Raw genomic sequence first — 22615 nt, forward strand, 5'->3', positions numbered from 1 at the left:
AAATAAAAATAATAAATAAATAAATATAAATAAAACCAGGAACTCAGCCAATGAATGTATATTTGTTTGTTATTTGTTGAATGTGTATTCCACATTTCTCCTAGAATGGGATTCAAAGCTAGTTACATATTTGCTTTTAATACTCATTGTGAAGTGGTAAGTAGCTATGCCATTGGTCTCACGCACTTGATCAGGTTCCTTCAAACACTAAGACTAACTGTGGTAGAATGATTTCCATGTTATTGCAATTATGTGCAAAATATTACTAACAGAAAATTGAAATTTTGTGTGAGAGGAAGAGAAGGGGGAGAAAGAAAGCAATATTCTTGAACTAACATTTTCACAAGGTTTTTGTTTTACTTACAAGTTACTATTAAAAGCACCCCTTTATGTTTTATCTTTAATAGCATGTTCATTTTGTATTCCTTAGATTAATGGGAAGCCTATCCAATACATCTTCCCCCATGCAAGGCTGAAACTGCCAAGGGATCCAAAGGATCACTCCATTTCAGGTAAAGTGAATAAAAGTAGCTGGCTTCATTATAAAATTCATTGCAAATGAAATAAAAGATGATGCATGTATCTCATGTGGCAAAATGATTGTTGAGATACGATGGGTGGCAGTGTTCAGTGGTAGCAAAACAGAATGACATTTATTAGGGGCAACAACTCTTTTAAAATAACAAAGCTATTGTAGGAATGTTGCTGCTGAAAATAATATGTGAATAGGTGCTATTTTATATGTGCATAATTTTTGATAGTAGACATAGATATTTATCTACATTCTCTATTTTACATGCTGAAGGTATCTAGCCAATGATTGCTTTTGGATACCTCGTTATTCTGATAATGCATTGAGATTCCTGGTATAGTTTGGCATTTCAGTTTTATACCTAAGGCGAAGCCCTACTGAGTGCAATGCGGTTATGCCTATGAAAATATAAATATAGTAGGACTGCTAGATGATTTATCAAAGGAAGGGGCACCATATGCAATGTACTGACAGCATGTAACTACATATTCTACATTTTACAAGAGAGGGAGAATCTGGAAGTTTAATGTGTCTAGTAAGAGAACAGTTCATGCATAGTGAATTCACTCTATTTCTACATTTCAATAATCTTCTCCATTACCCTCCACCCTTCTATTACCTTGTCAAAAGAAACATAAGGTCGGTAACTTTAGATTGTCTAGAGGCAGCCTAGCCTAAAGCGAATCTTTTAACAAATAGATCCGTTTGATACATGCTTGACCCAATTTCAGTCACTGACGTATATCTGCCAAATTGTGAATTGTGGTTGTCAAGTTTGTTTTTGGCTGAGTAGGCAGTTTTTCAAAATGTCTTCTACTTATATTGTTTTTCAATGAGGGTTTTAACTAAAAAGTACTATGTAAATTTTCTGGAACAATGTTTGAAGCATAAACATGGTAGGAAGGGAGAGCCAAAGGCAGCATTTAATATTCAAAACTATATAGCATTGGAACAGCCAGAGCTGTCTGTTTTGCTTGAATGTAGTAGCAAAAAGGCTGTAGAAGGTTTTAATAAGTCTGTTTCAGTGCATACTGCTTCATGTTTTTTTCTCTTGAAATAAATATTAATTTCAAATGAAATGATTTTTATTTTTTTCTTCTCTGACAATATGCACTATTTGTCTCGTACTGGAAGCATGTAGTTCACACATTCAGGGCTTTCTGATAGGCATGTGCGATCCAGGGGAAAAAATGGTTCTAAACTCTCTTTGAAAGTAGGGGGTGCTGGCGCTTCGTTTCTAAAGTCATTTCTGAATTTTGAGGGCAAAAAGTTCAAAACTTTCCGAAACTTCCGAATTTTCGTATGTACCTCGTTAATGGCGGATGCGCATGCGGATGAAGGAAAACATTATGGGGAAATTTGAGGGGCTTCTCTCTCCCTCATTTTTTGAGCTATCCTAATGAATCTTGCTACACTGGTAGAACACATTTACCCCTGTTAACTCACCAAATCTAACGATGTTTGACATATCCTCAGATTTTTGGTGAATTTTCAAAGTTTTTATAAAAAAAACTTTTTGATAATAACAAAAACCTGTTTCTGGTTTGAAAGTGTTATTTCCTGTTTCATTGTGTTGTCTTTACTTTGAAAGTCATTGTTATACTTCAGAAACTTTGTTTTTGTGGCTGAAACTGTTAAATTTGTGGAGAGAGCCTCAACAACCATAATGTGCTATTTATAGAACAATGTCCCTTGCGCAAAGAATTTTTTTTGGCAGTGTAATAAAGTTTTGCCATATTTCTATGACAGAACCAATTAGGAAATGACATTTATCACCCAGGAACAGAAATCATAGTACACCATCAAATCACTCCTGACAGATGGCAATCAGCCTCTGAATAGGGAAATCTGTTCCTGGTTTGAAAGTGTTATTTCCTGTTTCATTGCATTTTCTGGGGCTGAGAGTGTGTGACTTGCCCAAGATCACCCAGTGGGTTTCTATGGCTGAGTGGGAATCAAGCCACAATCGTAGTCCAACTCTCAAAACGGCCTGATGCTAGCGAGGAGTGGGTTTCTTCCTATGAGGCTGATATTTAACCTGCTTCTAACCAGGAGGGAAAATGCTCATGAGTGGGTTTCTTCCTATGAGACCTATATTTAGCCTGCTTCTAACCAGGAGGGAAAACGCTCAGGAGTGGGTTTCTTCCTATGGGGCTGATATTAAGCCCGATGCTAGCCACCAGCCACTGGAGAGAAAATGCTCTTCCCTTTCTGCCAAGACTCTACTGTATTATAATAATCAACAAGCCCAAGCTAGGCTGCTCCTCCTTGCAAACAAATTTTGGATGAATTAAAAACACTTTCTCGTATATCCAAAGGTTTTCCAAAGCCATTAAATAAATGGACTCCAATGTTTCGAATTGGAAGGTTAAGTCCGAAGGGCCAAACCACCTTGAAACCCCGTTCGGAACCCAAAATAGATACGATTTTATTCCAATTAACGATTCTGGGGAATTCGCCCATACCTACTTTCTGACTGCCAAGTGAACATTATTCTTTTTATTATTTATTTATTTATTTATTTAATGATAAATCAAACCATACAAATCATCATTCTGGACATAAGGTACCAGGAAAGGTATAACAAATGCATATACAATGACTGCACTAAGGTTGAAAAATCTACTAATTTGAAGACCACAGTGAAGTTATAGCATGAATTACAATGGATTTTTTTACTGGGACCAAAAGTTAAAGCTATTTTTCTTTCTAATTATTGCAAGGAATTTTTTAAAAAAAAATGTTTCTATAAAACATTACAATTTTGAAAGGTTTTGGAAACAAATGTGTGCCAAAGGAATTCAAAACATAGTTTTATGGCACATTCAATCAATGATTTGGTGCAGCATTCAGAAGAGTTCACCTCAATTCTGTCCCTCTGATAATTGGATTTTGAAAAATTACCTTGTGGAAACAAGGACTGATGATAACACTTTAGTGGAGACACCTTTTTCCCATGATAACTCTTTCAGGAGGGAATCTCCCATCTGGGGATAGATTTCTCTCACTTCCTATTGTCTCACCCTATTCTTAACTATGAGTTGTGTGTAAGTCAAATGTTGTAACTCGGGGACTGTGTACAGGACAGTAGAACCTGGACCCAAACCACGTAGAGCTTTAAAAAATGGAACCAACACCTTGCCCACAAACTAATTGGCAGTGAATCGAGTGACTTTAATATGTGTGTAATATCTTCACTCCTAGACATTCACATAACTAGCCTGGCTGCCATGTTTTGAATTAACTGGAGTTTCCTAATTTGGTACAAAGGTAGTCCAATGCATAGCACATTGCAAAAGTCCAGCCTCAAGGTTGCCTTGTGAATGAAATAACTTCAAAAGATTTCATTATCATCAGCCTGCTCAGGTCTTGCAAACTAAGGATCATGGCTTCTTTGACTGAGTTCTCATCAACACCAACTGTTAGGTCGGTGTGTACTCAGCTTCACAGTGGCTAAGCATTGCATGGAACTAGTCTGGCTGCACTTGGATGAGAAGTGAGAACTGGTCCAAGTACACTTTGTAAGGCATGAGTCAGTAAATTGTGATACATGGACACATGCATGGATATTTAGAAGTCCTCAAAGGTGCCATAGCATTCCCAAATTGGTGCATTTTTGGAAATATTCATAATGCCTCTTGCAAACATACTCAGCATGTGGTGCAAGGACCAATCTGGCCCCCCACTCTTCCATACACCCCAAATGTTGTTTTCTGCTTAGGGAAGCTTTTTTCAATGTGGAAGTGATTTTCAGTTGACTTCCTGAAAATTAACTGTGTCAGCCTGTTGGAGGTTATAGGCCTTTCACTGGCTTAAACAATGACATCATATGTAGAAATAGTGGTAATAGTAGTCTTTAAAGGGGTGCATTTAGACTGTAGAATTAATGCAATTTAACACCACCACATGTCTGTACTGACATACAGTGCAATTTCTTTTTTTCTGAATAATTTTTTATTTTATAGTGAAGCATAATACATTGAAAGTGGGGGAACAATATATCAATAGAAAAGTGGGAAAGTATCAAGAGGAGAAATAATCATAAAAATAGAGGTAAAAAAAACCGAGAAGAGAAAAAATTGGTTAGACTTCCCATCTTGGCTTCAGAGTTGTCTCTTTCGTTAATTGTGTCTTTATGTATTTCCTCTAACCTTTTCCGTTTAATCTGCTTTATATATTAGACAGGTCTAGCATAAAATCCATTCTTCTTTTTGTTAGGAATTTTGTAAAGTTTGTCCAGTCTGTTTTATTTTTCCCTTTTCTTATTTTTTGTGTTAACTTGTCCATTTGTACTATATCCAGTATTATTATCCATTCTTCAAGGGTTGGGAGTCTTTTTCCTTTCCAGATCTTTTCAATTGTTAATCTTGCCGCTGTGCTTAAATAATAAAAAAAATTCTATCTTCGTTTTTTAAAAATTTTGCATTCGTAAAACTTAATAAATACATTTCCGGTTCTAATTTAAATTTAATTCCTATAATTTCTTGTGTCATTTCATGAACAGTCTTCCAAAATTCTTTAATTTTCCCACCATTGATGAAAAAATGTCCCTATTTTTTTCCCCGCATTTCCAGTGCAATTTCAAACTCCATCATATGGCAGTGTAGATGGGGCCATAGTTTTAGCCTTCTCTGCCAATGACTGTTGGTGCATCATCAAACTGCAAACTACAGACCCCAGAATTCCATAGAATTAAGTCATGGCAGTTGTGTCAAACTGCATTAATTTTACAATGTAGATTTATCCAAGGGCAATTTTGGTAAATAAAATATTAACAATGGAGGAGAGTTGTTGGAAGCACAGTGAGACTTAATGACACAGTAAGAAGTTAATGAATTCCTGAATAATGAGTAGTTGCCCACCTCGTGTTGTAAACTTGGTCACCAAATAGGATTTGAATATAAGCCCCCTGAGTGGAGCATTTTGAAACCAGAACTCCAGATCATGAGTGTGCAGTTTAGAAGAGAGAGAGAGGAGGGAGATAAACATATCATTGTGCTTTACTGCAAATTAGGAGCAGTATTTTGCTATGTACAAGAAATGGAGAAGAAGAAATTTTCCTGTTGAAAATGAAAGATTTAGACCACATGGTATTGACCAAGTCAATTAAAGGCGAAGTCTGAAATGTATGCTTCTGTCCTTACCAGCACACATACTATGTACAATGGCTATACCAACTCAAGATGCCATGCAAGGAAGTTTCCTTTGTGTGATTCAACCCAATTAAGACAAGAGGGAACATCTCCTAAATGATTGCCCACACATGGTTATTAGTACTGTGAGAAAACACTAAGCAATTACTCTTTTATGCCTCATGGCAGTAATCACTCTGTGACGGTTGGGTTACTAATTCATGAATTGAAATAAAGTAATGTTAACTATTATAACAAGGGTGGGAAATCAGCCTTTAGGGTCCCTAGATAAAAGACTGAATCATCGCATTTGTGATTCTGGCTTTTATCTCAGGAACATAAGGCCAATTTCCCGCATCCCAATATTGGGAACATTTTGAATTATAAAGATCCCAAACTAAATTAAGCATACATGAATTAAATCATACTAGTACTTGGAGTTCTTAATGTATTAAATATAATAAAACTAGCACTACCAATTTTTACAAACAAAATTTAATCTCGTTTCTTGGGGCTATTCAGGATGTGTAGACTATTCTATTCTACTTCTACTTTGCCAATGACAAAGAACTACTTTAAAAAAGTGATCTTGCATTTAATTTTCTTGCCAGCCATCTGGTGTATCTGCTATATTTTCATCATGAGAAACTGGCATTGTTTCCTCCAGGGTTAACAAAGTTCAGATGTAGAAATGCGCCTCCCACAAATATATACTGTTCAAAAAAGTGTAATTTTTTCATTTTCACTTACTGTTGTTCTCAGTCCCCATTAACTGCAATCAGGAGGTAGCGGTAAGAAGAATAATTTAGCCCCCCTCCCCAGTTGTACCATTTTTCCCTATTTTGCCAGGCAAAGTCTAGACTGGATACTGCTATTTTTGTTTGCTATTTTCAAAAAAACTCATAAGTGTTATGTCAGCATTGTAATCCTCTGCTGTTAGCTTTAAAACTTATTATTTATGAAGGCATTTTAAATTGCTCAGTTGGTCTGATTTTTTTATTGCTTTCCTTGGTTATAGAGGGATGCAAATTAAGTAAAAGCATTTTATTGTTTTTACTGTATTTGTATTATTTTAAGAAGTAAAATATATAGACTGATGTTTGAGAGCAAATCAAAGTGAGGTACTTGGAGTACACCAGTGGAGAGCTCTAGTATATTCTTCTGAATTTTATTAATAACAATTATTTTATTATGACACAGCAAACAAGAGAGATATTATTATTATTATTATTATTATTATTATTATTATTATTATTATTATTAGCCTCCCTTTTCGGGTTGAGGCAGGACACAACACAGTCAAAGACATCTACAAAAGCACATCTTAAAACATAGTTAAAATACAACCATAAAAGCACATATTAAAACATTGAAATTGAGGATATAGCACACATATTATTTGATTCTAAATTGTATCAGAAAGTGAGAGACTTGTAGGTAAATGTAAAGGTTTTCCCTTGACATTAAGTCTAGTCATGTCCGACTCCAGGGGTTGGTGCTCATTTCCATTTGTAAACCAAAGAACCAACATTGTCCGTAAACACCTCCAAGGTCATGTGGCCGGCATGACTGTATGGAGTGCCATTACCTTCCCACCGGAGCGGTACCTATTGATCTACCCACATTTGAATGTTTTCAAACTGCTAGTTTTACAGAGGCTGGGGATAACAGCGGGAGCTCACCCCACTCCCCGGATTCGAACTGCCGACCTTCCGATCGGCAAGTTTAACAGCTCAGTGGTTTAACCTGCTGTGCCATTGGGGGCTCCCTGAGACTTGTATCTTGGTCCATGTATCAAACAGACAATTTATTGGGAATATCACATAAGAACAACATATTGTATGTGCGAACAAGACCCAAAAATAACAACTCTGTATTTAAGCAAAACAATACATTTGAGAACCACATATGTGGGGCTGATCGGGGTAAATTGTAGGGGTGATAAGGAAATATGATGTATATATTCCGTTTTATCATATTTATTTACTGTATTGTTATAAGTGTCTTATTTTAACTTACTACATAGAGTATAATCAAGTCTCATTAAGCCTTGTTGTTTGGTTTGGTTTTGTGATATGGCCTAAGGGCTAATCAATAAATTATTATTATTATTATTATTATTATTATTATTATTATTATTATTATTATTATTATTATTATTATATTAAAACATACACATTAAAATACATAACACAAAAAGTTAAAACACAATAAAAATAGAACATCATTTTGAAATTCATAGTTAAAACTGACTGGGTAGGCCTGCAATAAAGGCAAGGAGTAAGTGGAAAGCTATCTCCAACAAACTTGTCGCAATCTAGAAGAGTTTTAGAATTTTTTTAAAAAGATCCTTCGCCCTTCCCTTACAAAGCTTGTAAGAATTGCTTTGGATAGCTGCACTCTTATGCATCCTTACCTGGCTAAGGGAAAAGCCCTTTTAAACATAATGAGATTTTTGTTAAAATAACTGTGTAGTAATTTGCAGTGAGTCAACAATCACTTTGATTCCCCTTTGGGGAGATAAAGCAGGGTATAAATAAATATAATCATAATAATAACAACAACAATGAAAGAAAAGAAAAGAAAGATGTGGTTAATATTTTATCTCTGTGCTTGAATGTGTCTGTCTTTTCACTAACTGCAGGCAATGGACTTGGAATTCGAATTGTAGGAGGGAAAGAGATTCCAGGAACCAATGGAGAAATCGGTGCTTACATTGCAAAAATCCTGCCAGGTGGAAGTGCTGAGCAAACAGGGAAACTTATGGAAGGTACGTGTTTTGTCATCTGTCTTGTTTAGGGTTCTCCTTTATGTATGCCCAGAGTTTATATATCTGGAAGACAAATTAAACAGAGCCTTGGAAAAACAATGAGAGGTGAACAGCAAGCCTGGGATCTCATCACTGAGGTCCTAAGCATAAAGAGCTAAAAATAAAGAAAATACCAGAAGTCAAATGGTTTCTGACTGTTAGAAATGGTGACAGGTTTTGCACCATAAAATCACAGGCTATATGTCCTAGGATACACATGACAATTGCAAGGCTCACGGGCCGAATCTGACCCATCATGTCATTTTATGTGGCCCACAAGGCTTTCAGTATTAGAGCAACACAGTTACATTTAATAGTCTTATGAGAATAATGGCCTCTTGAAGGCAACCATAAGGCTGACATGGCTCTTGATGAAAATGAGTTTGACACCTCATCCAAGGTCAAGTTCTCAGAGGATTTAGCAAGGGGGGAAGAAGCAACAGAAGGCAACCAATTGAGAATATTTTATTACATAAATGATAACATTACATAAAATCACTCTGTTTTTTCTCAGATAATGTAGAATTGGCAACAATTAGAAGGGAACTATTGAATTTTGTTGTTTCAGTGTGATTCCAAATATCTGCTGTTGACCATGAAAACGATGGCCAATTTGATTTTCACATGTTTTTAGATTGTTGGGGTATAACAATAGCTGGTTAGTTTTAGTAGAAAAAATACCATGCACTACATGCTAGTAGCTACCATGGCAGCTTTTAGCCCTAAGACTGAAATATTGGTTCTCATCCTGTTACTGAACTGCAGTAGTATAAGGCCACATCTACACTGACCATTCAATGCAGTGTAGACTCATATAATACAGTTTAACTGTCACATCTACACTGCCAGAAAATGAGATGTAGCACTCACATTAGGCTGGGATATACAAATGACACATCCAGGCTAATGCGTTTTAACCCAGGGTAAGTCTTTTAATCCATCAATGTAGATGTGGCCTTGGTCAGAGTATAATAATAATAATAATAATAATAATAATAATAATAATAATAATAATAACAACAACTTTATTTTTATACCCCGCCTCTATCTCCCCAAAGGGGACTCAGGGCGGCTTACATGGGGCCAAGCCCGAATAAAAACAATAGCAATATAAAACACAACAATAGACAAAAAACATGCACAATTATAAAAATTTGAACATTAGCCAATAAAAACAAGAACTAATAAAAACATGGATTAAAATGGAGAGATTGTAAAAGTAGACTGGGTAAGGTGCACCATATAAATATTGTAAACACGAGGTGACTGATAAAGTGCTGCAAATTCTTGGAAGTGCAAATTGGGATGGGAATAGACCCTGTATAGTTGTATAGTTGTTGCAGGTCAGACTGGGAATAGTTTTATCCTGCCATATAATGTAGTTTGGGACTGCATTACATGGTCAATGTAGCCTCTTACAATGCAGTTCAATGCAATTAAACTGCATTATATAGGTTGGTGTAGATCCAGCCTCACTTTCAATTAAATAATTTGTTTTTTTCCAAGATAAACCAGAGCTTGGGAAGTTTGTTTTTGTTTTGTCTTTTGAAGCAATACCCAGGATCTCTCGGTCTGTATGATCAGTAGTGAAGGATTCTGGGAGTTGTAGTAGAAAAGGGTAATTCAAAATCAGATGTATCAGCAAACTGCAGTTTACCCTGAACTAGGAACTAAATGAGAGAAAGCTGATGTCAACCCTGCACATGGGTTCAGTTCCACAGTGTGGCATTATGCAAATACTGAGCCATAACCCTTGTTATTTACTATTTCTTGCCTTTTCAAAAAGTTCATTCCAATACCAAACACTCAGATAAAAACATGTCAAAATATCTGGGAGACTGCTCCTGAAAGAGATATACTTCATTCCAATGAATCTGCAAGTCATGGATACGTATAATTTTGCTACATTTGATATATGCAGTTTATCGAAAAACCTTTTTCACTTCACAGTTGTCCTGATGGGAAAGGACAGAAAAGTCAATACACTGAAACTGATTTCATAGGCAGTTATTCAGAAAGCTAATAGGGGTTTCATAGGAGATTTTATCAGACACAATAGGGACACAATGAATGTAAGTAAAACAAACTGTACATGAATAGCAATCATTTTACACCAGCTGTCACAACATTATCCCTTCTTACGCAGATCAACAGCTGTTTTGCATTTTGATATCTACAAAAGGAACGTGTCAAATGCTAAATTCTCATCTTCTTTAAATAGGGCCTGATATGAGCTGTCTTGTGCAATTTGAAGATGCAGCTCTCTTAGGACATTTTACCATATAGATGATAGCAGATGCAGTGTTTTTAAAGGCAAGGGAAATGAATTGGAGGGATGATTGAGACAGATTTACTGGGACAATTATAATTAGCTTTACTGTATGTTCTGATTATAACTTTAGTCTTCTTAGAAGCACTCTATGAAATAAGAGAATTGTTTCTGCTGAGGACTTTACGATGATATGCCCAATGAACAGCATGCAGCCACTTGATTGAATAGGTGTTGAAAGAGCTAAAGAGAATTGGGGATTTACAATGTTCCCAAGTAAAATGTTTTTCCTAAGGAGACATTTATTGATCTGAAATGAATGTTTTCACTGCATTGAGTTCCAGAGAAAGGCAGAATATAAATGAATAAAGTAATAGTCACTATTCTCAGTGGCTATTGCCATTTGTCAGACAATTTCAGTGCTGTGCATCCTGATTATTTTGATTACATGTGAAAATCCCAACTTTTGACTTTGAATAGGTGGAAACATTCTGTCTGAAGAGGATATATGGAACTTGGCTTACTATTCCCTCTTTCATCTGTTCGGTAATTTCTAATACAGCCAAACTGACATGACACACACATAAACAAGGCCATAACTATATTTGCTGGAAAAATCTGGCTGAATTTCAGTGCTACTTTGTTGCCACCTTGCAAGCCCTTTGTCTGTCTAGATGGACCCACAAACCAAGACCACATTAGCAGCATTGGGACCATCACTGCTGCCACTGCCTCACCACCAGCATCGCCACTCACCACCAGCATGAAAGTCCCTCCCAAAAGCTTGGTGGGAGTGTTGTATTTCTGGTCACATGGCCTAGTGCCCGGCATAACATCACCAGAAATGCAATGTCACCAGCAAGCCTCTGGGAGAGAGCTGCTTGCTGGTGATAAGGTGGGCTTTTTGCAGTGTGGACAGCAGATTCATTCAGATCCAGGCCAATCTTTCTGACACTGCAAACCTACTGCAGAGCTTAAAATCTCACGTTCATTGTTGCAGAATAATAGTTGGATGTGAGTATGTTGTGAATCCAGCCCATGCATCATGTGGGTCCACTTCCTTAAGTGAGTAATGAGTCCATATTATTTTGTCCATGTAGATATGAGCCAGGAAAGAGGTATCAACACATTCAGGACTCCCCTAAGGTTTGCACAACAAACACAGCAAAGAGTGAGCCATGTCATGTTCCAGGACTCTGCCTGGTTATGTGGGCAGTATTTAACCAAAGCAACACCTAGATTGCACCTAGAACATCTTTATTGATATGCAATAACTTAAATATTTAGTCTCTTTAATGTCCAACTACAAAGATAGCACCCAACTGATATAAAACCAAGTCCCAACACATGTTCAAAAAATGTTTCCAAAATTACATTCAGGAGTCCACGCAAAGTAACGTCCATCAATCAAAGGTTCAAACCAGTCTTTCCATTCCAAAAGTCATGCCAAGAAGTCAATCCAAATGCTTATATGAAGTTCCAAGGAACACAGCTAAGTTTCAGGGTTCCTCAGGACCAGAGCCGGTCCAACAATGAGGCGAATTAAGCGGTCACTTTGGGCGCAAAACATACGGGGGCGCAGTCGAGACTGCTTTTTCTGTTGATTTGTTGTAAAACATGATGTTTTGGTGCTTAATTTGTAAAATCTTAATGTAATTTGATGTTTAATAGGCTTTTCTTTAATCCATCCTTATTATCCAACATTTTTGCTTATCCAACGCTTTTATTTTTCAGTGATTGGTTTTTTTTTGGGGGGGAGGGCAAAATTCTGTTCGTCTACACTTGAAAAATACCTAGGGCCGGCTCTGCTCAGGACGTACAGAGCAAGCAGGACTGAGCATCAGTTCCACTCCAGGGACAAATGCATCCTAGCACAACAGATACCGTTCTGCAGTCTCTTACATTGTTCCTTTATGCTGCTCTTTACAGCTGCATCCTATTTCAGCAGGCCTCCCAAATGATCACTACAACCTGTGAATAATTACTTGGATGGGAAGGTTAACCCTACTTCGTATAAACATAAAGGAGATTAACCCCTTCCAAGCATTACCTGGCAGCTATACTAAAACCACTAATAATAACAAGTGGGTTCAACAGCCATGAATTGTGATTGGCTTTTTGGGATAAATATTTAAAATCTGGGATGGGATTGAAACTAGGGTAGAATGAGATTTTAGACAAAATTGACCAACTTCACTTCATAAGGCAGCACACAGGTCTAACAAACTTTGGACAAATATAAGGAGGAAGGTTGAGAACAGGAAAGAGAGCTCTGTATGCATTACTTTCTTCTTCCCTGTTTTCAGATTAATGGCAGAAGTAAGGAGCCTATCCCTCTCACCCTCCACATGCTATAAAATCGATTCACTGAGAGTTCCTTAGAATTTTCAAGACTTTCTCTTCCTCCAAACTCTACTGATACCCCATTCATCAAGCTCCATCAGTTTTCTCTGAAGCATTGTCAAGGGTTTGAAGATCTGATGGGGAGATTGTAGACCAATATTTGGCTGTAAACATTTACATCTGAATCTAAGCCATTAAATAAGTTGTTTAACAGAGCAATAACATTTTGGATGTTTTCTTTTTTAACCTAAAAAAAGCAAACATGTTTAATTGAATTTCTATTTAAGTTTTAATTGGATGACTTCCTTGTAGCCCGAGGAAATCAAAAAGAGATTATGTGTTTCTGTGTATCCCCCATTTACAACTCAATGCTATGCATACTTACTCAGAATAAATTCTGGCTGAACTAAATAGGACTTAGATCCAGTGAGTGATCATGGTTTAACACTTCTACAATATCAAAGGAATAGTTAATGGAAACTAAATGTAAAGACCCAGAAAATTATTTTTGGAGTGAGTTTGATAAATGGGTTTCAAATAGAATAACAATCTAAGTGAAAGGACACCTGTAGATACTAGATCAGTTGAGTTTGCCTAGAGCAGTGGTTCCCAACCTGTGGTCCATGGACCACCAATGGTCCCCAAGTATAAAATATGGTCCTCTGCCTCACCGTTACTACACTGTTGCAAAGAGAGCAACTGGGCTCGTGAAACCCTCTTGTAGTGCCGGGACAACAGGGATGTTGGGAGGGAAGAGACTGCCCACAAAAGGTGTGACAACAAGCCTCCAGACTTCTTCTCCTCCTCCCTCCCCCTGAGCAGAGCTGTTCCATGTGGTGCCTGGAAGCAGGGGTGCCTTAGTGTCTTCGTTTTTAGGCCTGTTCCTGGAGTTATTTGGGGTGCAGATTCAGAAAATTACATTGAATAGACCACATCAGCTCTAGATAATTAAATATGGTAATAATAATAATAATAATAATAATAATAACAACAACAACAACAACTTTATTTTTATACCCTGCCCCATCTCCCCTGGGGGACTCGGAGCGGCTTACATGGGGCCATGCCCGACATAAAAATACAATAACAGCGATAAAACAGTAAAAACAATTTTACACATCAATAAGACATCAACATCAGTAAAACAGTCGTAAAAATCAATATACTGCATAAAATATTAAAAAAGGGAGGCTAAGCAGATATTGATTACAGTAGAGTCTCACTTATCCAACATAAACGGGCCGGCAGAATGTTGGATAAGCGAATATGTTGGATAATAAGGAGGCATTAAGGAAAAGCCTATTAAACATCAAATTAGGTTATGATTTTACAAATGAAGCACCAAAACATCATGTTAGACAACAAATTTGACAGAAAAAGCAGTTCAATATGCAGTAATGCTATGTAGTAATTACTGTATTTACGAATTTAGCACCAAAATTTCACGATATATTGAAAACATTGACTCCAAAAATGCGTTGGATAATCCAGAATGTTGGATAAGCGAGTGTTGGATAAGTGAGACTCTACTGTACTCGACAGTATATGTTCTGTATCAGAACCTAGAGCTGATGTGGTCTATCAATATAATTTTCTGAATCAGCACCCCACATAACCAAACTTAATCTAAAAATTGACCAAAAACTTATTTGTAACCCTTTTGGTACTAATGTTGGAAAGCGGTCCCTTGTCAAAAAAAAAAAAAAAGGTTGGGAAAATGGCCTAGAGCAGGGGTCCCCAAATTAAGGCCCGGGGGCTGGATGCGGCCCATCGAAGCTATTTATCCAGCCCCCACGGCACAAGGGCAGAAGCGGGTTGGGCTAAATGACCAAAGGGGTCTCTTCTTCTCTTACAACCATTATATTATTATTATTATTATTATTATTATTATTATTATTATTATTATTATTATTATTAACATTGAGGCTGGGTGGCCATCTGTCAGGGGTGCTTTGCTTGTGCTTTCGGTGCACAAAGGCAGAAGGGGATTGAAGTCAATGGCCCAAGGGGTCTCTTCCAACCCTCTTTATTATTATTATTAACATTGAGGCTGGGTGGCCATCTGTCAGGGATGCTTTGCTTGTGCTTTCGGTGCATAGAGGCAGAAGACGGTTGGACTCAATGGCCCGAAGGGTCTCTTCCAACCCTCTTTATTGTTGTTGTTGTTGTTGTTGTTGTTGTTGTTGTTAATTATTATTGCTTGATGACCAACTATAATCCGGCCCTCGAACGGTCTGAAGTATCGTGAACTGGCCCCCTGTTTTAAAAGTTTGGGGACCCCTGGCCTAGAGTGTTGCCTTTAATGTATTTCCATTATCAAATAATATGGTTTATTTGTTTGGGTCACAATGCTATCAATTTTTGCATAGTACTAAAACCCCAATCATTTTTATTAAGTATTTAGATACACATCTGGAGTCATCGGGGTGCCCATTGTTGGGAGTAGACTATTGGCAGTTTTGATCTAATCCAGCAGAGCATAACTTGCATGTTTATATGCCTTAGGAGAATGACTGGATGATTTAATTGTATATATGAATTTATGCCCTGTCTTTCTGAAACGTATGTCAAATGAACCATAACTAGAGATGTGCACTCACCACAAAATTCAGTCTGGGCCAATTTGATTATTCACAAATCTGCCCCATTCAGCTTGGGCCAATTGTCTGATACGAAATACGTCCAAACTTCAGTTCAAAAAGGTAAATCTTAATGTCTCTTAATAATTATCATAGAATTTTTTTTTAAAAGTAACATTTTCCATTTATCAGGACTGAGTGACCTTTTAGATATTGTACTTCCTTCTGAGATATTGGATATTAAATCTTTGAGTATTATTTCATGGGCAAGCACAATTTTTACTCAGAGCTGCAGCGGTGGTGCAATGGGTTAAACCCTTGTGCCAGCTGAACTGCTGACCTGAAGGTTGATAGTTCGAATCTGCGAGATGGGGTGAGCTCCCATCTATCAGCCCTAGCTTCATGCAGGAACATGAGAGAAGCTCCCTGCAGGATAGAAACACATCTGTGTGTGAGTCCCCTGGGCAACACCTTTGAAGATGGCCGATTCTCTCATACCAGAAGTGACTTGCCTTAATTAGCTTCTGTCACAATAAAAAAAAACAGCCCGAAAGACATACAACAACCCTAAAAAAAACTGTTTTTACTTCTTTCTCCTGAGCTTCCAGCCGGGAAGCTACACCTAGATCGATAAATCTCTTTTCCAAGAGACTCTTTTCCCAAAGCTAAGATGCATTTGCATGCACATTTATACATCATAATTTCTGTAATTCATTCCAAACAATAACATCACAATCTGCACAGGTCTAACAATACTATATTTAGTTTACTAATTAACAAGCCACATCCTTGTTCCTAATAATTTAATGTATGCAGCTTGAAACTCAAGCTGAGAATTGTCTAAATAGTCTGATATATGTTGTTCATCTTGACTAGAGTAGACCAATATCACCAGTGATATTTACCAATTGGTTGCTGCATATTTTTGAATTAAAGCTCCAAAGAAAAAATGTGTGAAGACAGCATTGCATCATATATAGAACAATCCCACTATGCATATTCATCAGAAAAATTCCAAATAGCAAGAAATTACCATTAAGTCAGACATGAATATTTCTACATAAATGAAGTCCAATTTTGACCCTGTCTCTCCCTGTACTGATCATGCTGCTGCCAGATGCAATGTTTTGCTCCAGATTCCTTAAGTAGCAGCATTTATATATTAGCAATCCATAGTGCACCCAAACTGATGCACCATTTGCATGTTAACGAATCACATTGTAATTCAGTTTCTATGTGATAGAAATTGTGTGGAATACTTATACCAGGGGCCCTTTCATACTACATAGTTATAACATTATGATTCCACTTTAACTGCGGTATCTGCATCCTATGGAACTCTAGATCTTGTAGTTGAGTGAAGCAAAGAATTAATTATTGGACAATTTGAAATAACCTTCCCTGGATAGCAAATTCACAGATTGCATAGGAAGGAACCATGGCAGTTAAAGTAGAATCACAATACTATAATTACATAGTATAAAAGGGTAGATATGGCTCTTCTGTAGACCCATTTTCAGTCCTGGAAGTATTGTTAGCCACAGATGCTGCCAAAACGACCACGCCAAAGAAAAAAGAATCCAAAACTACCTATTTTGGATTTAAAGGTTAAATGTTTTCCAGGTTTGTTTTGGATTAAAGACTGTGGTACAAAGGGTTTATGCAACCTTTTTAAAGGTTAAATTAAAGCCCAGAGGGTTCTAAGAGAGCCAGTTCTCTCCTAGGGCCCTTCTACACATGCTGTAAAGCCCAGAAGTAACCAGGTTAAAAGGGGGTGGCTAAACAACGTTTGGCCAAAGTGCGGGAGTGATCGGGTTAAGAAGTAAAAAGCACGTGTTAAAAAGTTGTGCTTAAAATACAATTCAGCCTGACAAAAACACTCCTTTGCATGACTGTATATACCTGCACAAAACAGCTGATCAACTTATCAGGCTCAAAATAGCTCGATCAGCACAAAACAGCTGATCAACTGATCACGCTGTCAAACAAGCACATAGGTGGTTCAAAGGAAGCACAAACGGAGACCAATTAGAACTCTCTAAAACTCTTTATTTTACACTTTATAATCTTAAACAGAGGTTGAATTAAGAATTGGGGGAAGAGAGAAATCCAATGGAAGCTTTATTTTAATTCCCTCCATTATGCGCCGGACCTCATACGTGCACATGCGAATTTGCTTGTGTTTATATTAAGATATTCACATATATACAGTCCAGTGCATAACAGAAGGAATGTTTTATTAAGGTCACAACAGCATCTGTTATAGAACTCCAATATGCCGATGATAACGTAGTCTGTGAGCATTCAGAAGAAGACCTGCAAGCCACTCTAAACACTTTTGCAAAAACATACGGGAAGCTCGACCTCTCACTGAACATTGAGAAAGCCAAAGTGCTTTTCCAGCAAGCACCAGCTAATCCCTCTGCAATGCCAGAAATACAGCTTAATGGTGTAATGTTAGAAAATGTGGTATAGTGCTATAGTACAATATAGTAATATATAATGCTAATATTGTGCTTTTTTTTCTTCAAATGACTGTAATTACCTGGGCATGGCCTCATGTAAGCTGCCCTGAGTGCCCTCGGGGAAATGAAGGCAGGGTACAAAAATAAAGTTATTATTATTATTATTATTATTGTTGTTGTTGTTGTTGTTGTTGTTGTTGTTGTTGTTGTTGTTGTTATTAAGAAATGTTGACCGGGCTCATCTCCAGGCTTCTGCCAAATGTCCCCCATCCACCCTTCAGAGGAAGGCTATGGGGACGGTGGAGAACTGACAGGTCTCTGTGTGGACCTGCTAATAGATCCCGGGATTTTTTTATCTTAGTTCCAAAACAAGGATTTTGGCGCTGCCTGGAAGTGCCCTTAGATCCCCAGAGAGAGTGGTCCAGGGAGACTGGAGGGATCAAATGCTGCAAAACAGACTAGTGGAGTACATGTGTCCACACAGCCATATTTTTCCCATCCTGGCTTACACAAGCACCAACATATTTAGCAGCAGGATCTCTAAATAGAAGAGATATTCTTTTTTTTCTTCACACATGAGGAGATGTATTTTCTAGGGACTTTATCTCGCAAGCCTGCTATTTCAAATCTGGAGAGGACAAAGGCAACATCTTTGTCATTCCCCAGATTTATTTTTTTTATTTTGTGTCAAAAGCATTGCATAATAAATAAGTTTAAAAGTGATAAAATAAAGGAATCACAAACAGTTAAATAGTTTTGGACCAGAAGCAGGCAACAGCAATCGCATTGTCCGTAGCTTTAAACAACTCCTCCTCCGTGCATGAGGCAGGGCATTGTGGGCAAGCATACATATGAGGAGTTGTTTGTTCAGCTCCACAGTCACACAAGGTGGAAGATTCCTCCAGGTAGTGCCACCTTGCCAGGTTGTCTTTTGATCTGCCCACTCCGCTTCTCAGTCTATTTAGGGACTTCCAAGTTGCCTATTCTTGGTTTGCCCCTGGAGGCAGACCCTCTTGGGGGGCCATCCAGTTAGAATTGCCTGGTTTAGCTGCCCAGAGGGACACCCTTGCTGTTGCTGGAGGAATATCAAGAAGAGTGGTGGTTCTCATGAAGCCCTTCCTTGATTTGAGTCTGGTGGGAGGAGGCTGATAGTCATGCAGTGGATGGCTTTCACAATGTTCGACCTTATTTCTCTCACAGTTAGCAGCAACTTCCCGTTGCACGTCGGGGGGGGGGGGGGGCAATGCCAGCTAACTTGTAGAGTTTATCAACAGGTGTAGGTTTAAGGCATCCTGTGATTATTCTACATGTTTCGTTCAGTGCTATGTCCACCTGCTTTGCATGGGCAGACTTGTGCCAAACAGGACAGGCATACTCTGCAGTTGAGAAAGACAAGGCCAGGGCTGATGTTCTTATTACTTGTGGGTCTGCACCCCATGCACTTCCAGTCAGTTTCCGCAGGATGTTATTGCGTGCAGCTACTTTGTGCTTGGTGTTCATGCAGTGTTTCCTATATGTTAGTGTTCGGTCTAAGGTGACACCAAGGTATTTAGGATGGAAACAGTGTTCGAGCTCTTGGCCAGATTTACTGAAACAGATAATTTTATGTGCACATTTTAAAAGCCCAACTAGTCAAAACTCCATAGGTAGACAAGAAGTATTTTTAACAGGTGCAAGCCCTAATAGTTAATTTCATTTGTCCTTTCTGCCTGCATTGAGAAATGGGGTATTTTGGAGTCTCATGAGTGGGATTCTGCTATAATGCAATGAACTGGACAACATTCAATTTGCAGATGGAGTGCAATTAGTTTTGGATTCCTCCCAGGTCTTTGAATTTCCAGCTCTTTCATTTTGAAATAACTACTGTTGACAGCAGTGATGTATCACAGGCTGCCCATGCAGCAATACTGGATACAAGGCAGCAACTTTTTTAATGAGGAACAGACTGCCCATTTTAACAAGTATGCAGATCATGCTATCATTAATTGCTGTAATAATAGAAAATGTTTGCCATGCACAGAGTGATGAATTAGAGAGGAAACTCAGGTGTCTGTAGCAGTAATGAGCTCTGGTGTGATTTATGCCAAAGAAGTAGACAAAAATAACATTAGCATGGTTGCTTCCTTCAGTTTATTTTTAACTCTCAAAATAAGGTGAGGAAAACGTGTTGCAAAGTAGCAGGAAATGCATGTGAATGCCCTCTTGCCAACCGTAAAAAAATTTAAAGTCCCACTGATGTATTTGGAAAAGCATTTATTTTCTGTACTAAAGACTTTATCATTTGAGGCAGGCAAACCAGTAGATGTGTGCATTTTTGTCAGTTGTTTTGTTAAATTCGTACTTACAAGGCGACATTTATTTATTTATTTATTTATTTAAAACATTTATATTCCGCCCTTCTCACCCCAAAGGGGACTCAGGGTGGAGCACAACACATATACGGCAAACATTCAATGCTGGAACATAAAATAAACTATAAATATACATAAACACTAAAATCAGTTATCTCCACATTAAAACAATTATTTAAAACCATCACAAGTCAGCCATACCAGATCCGGTCAGCAGGGTGAAATTTCCTATTGCTGCCGTTATTGCACTATCCCAAAGGCTTGGTCCCACATCCTTCTTTCTAAAAGACAGGAGGAAGGAGGCAGATCTAATCTCACCAGGAAGGGATTTCCATAGCCATGGGGCAATCATTGAGAAGGCGGTGTCTCTCAACGCCCCCCCCCCATTGCGCCTGTGACGGTGGAGGGACCAGAGCAGGGCCTCCCCAGAAGATCTTATTCTCTGTGGTGGCTCATAGAGGGAGATGCGTTTGGTCAGGTAAACTGGGCCGGAGCCATTTAGGGCTTTATAAGCCAAAGCCAGCATTGTGCTTGGTAGCAAACTGGCAACCAGTGGAGCTAACGCAACATGGGAGGTGTGTGCTCCCTGTACTTTGCCCCAGTTATTAACCTAGCTGCCTCTCCTTGGACTATTTGAAGCTTCCAAACAGTCTTCAAAGGCAACCCCACATAGAGCTTGTTGCAGTAGTCTATCCTAGATGTAATGAGAGTGTGGACCACCGTGGCCAAGTCTGACTCCCCAAGGTATGGACGCAACTGGCGCACAAGTTTTAATTGTGTGAAAGCCCCCCTAGCTACCACCGAAACCTGATCTGGACAGCCTCTTTAGCATCTGGTGAAAAGGAGTAGTAGAGTTGGATGTCATCTGCGTACAGATGACATCAAACTCCACAACTCCAGAGGATCTCACCCAGCAGCTTCATATAGATTTTAAACAACATGGGGGACAATACTGAACCCTGCAGGGCACCACAGAACAATGGCTGTGAGGCTGAGCAGGTGTCCCCCAACAACACCTTCTGGGTACAATCCTCCAGGAAGAGCTGGAGTCACTGCAAAACAGTTCCTCCAAGAGCCATCCTTGTGAGGCAACCCAGAAGGATATCGTGGTCTACTGTATCGAAGGCCACTGAGAGGTCCAGGAGAGCCAACAGAGACACACTACCCCTGTTGAGCTCTCTGTGAAGATCATCTACTAAGGCGACCAAGGCTGTCTCAGTTCCATGACCCAGTCTGAACCCAGTCTGCGATAAATCCAGATAGTCAGTTTCATCCAAGAACCCCTGGAGCTGCGAGGCAACCATACGTTCCAAGACTTTGCCCAGAAAGTAGAGATTGGAAACTGGCTGAAAGTTTTTCAAATCTGTGGGGTCCAGTGATGGTTTTTTCAACAGCAGTTTTATCACAGCTTCTTTTAAGGGAGGCATTAACCACCACCTTTAACCACTCTGCCAAACCCACTCCGGCTTCCTTTATCAGCCAGGATGGGCAGGGGTCTAGGATGCATGTAGTCACCCTCCCCTCTCCAAGAATCTTGTCAACGTCCTCGGGTTGCACAAATAGAAATGAATCCATTAAAACTGGACAAGCAGGTGCTCTCTCTACATCTTCAGACACTGCAGTAACTGTGGCGTCCAGATTGGAGTGAATCAGAGTGACTTTATCCACAAAGAACTGAGCAAATGCCCCACAGCAAGCTGTCGAAGGGTCAGAGACCCTGTCATAGGTGGTGGGGTTCAACAGACCTCTGGCCATTCAAAACAGCTCAGTTGGACGGTTCCTTGCAAATGCAATCTTGCCCGCAATGTGAGATTTATTTGCGGCCTTTACTGCCACAGAGCCCTTACATAGTCACATGCCCGTGTTTGGTCTGACTCATTGCGAGATGACCGCAATGCTTCTCCCATGTCCCTGCATGGCAAGCTGGAGCTGACAGAGGGAGCTCACCCGTTCTTCCCAGATTTGAACCGTTGACCTGTCAGTCAACAGTCCTGCTGGCACAAGGGTTTAACCCATTGCTCCACTGGGGGCTCCTACAGGTTGATGAAAGTAACAAATAAAATACATAACTTTTTGAAACTCTATTTACATATTTCTCTAGTAAGTTTAGGGATTAATTGTCTAAAGACCTTCCT

At 38.7% G+C, this 22615-nt stretch overlaps 1 protein-coding gene across 6 annotated transcripts in view; it reads left to right on the forward strand.

Moving 5' to 3' along the window:
• The window catches only part of pclo (piccolo presynaptic cytomatrix protein), a 301666-nt gene that overhangs the window by 199861 nt on the left and 79190 nt on the right, over nt 1-22615 (forward strand). For all 6 annotated transcript variants that reach the window (XM_016993946.2, XM_008111438.3, XM_016993943.2 and 3 more), the window contains exons 9-10: nt 431-512; nt 8309-8434. In XM_016993946.2, the coding sequence (XP_016849435.2) occupies nt 431-512; nt 8309-8434 (208 nt within the window). The remainder of the gene's footprint in view (nt 1-430; nt 513-8308; nt 8435-22615) is intronic.

This window comes from Anolis carolinensis, chromosome 5 (genome assembly GCF_035594765.1).
Source record: "Anolis carolinensis isolate JA03-04 chromosome 5, rAnoCar3.1.pri, whole genome shotgun sequence".
In the NCBI taxonomy this organism is placed as follows: domain Eukaryota; kingdom Metazoa; phylum Chordata; class Lepidosauria; order Squamata; family Dactyloidae; genus Anolis; species Anolis carolinensis.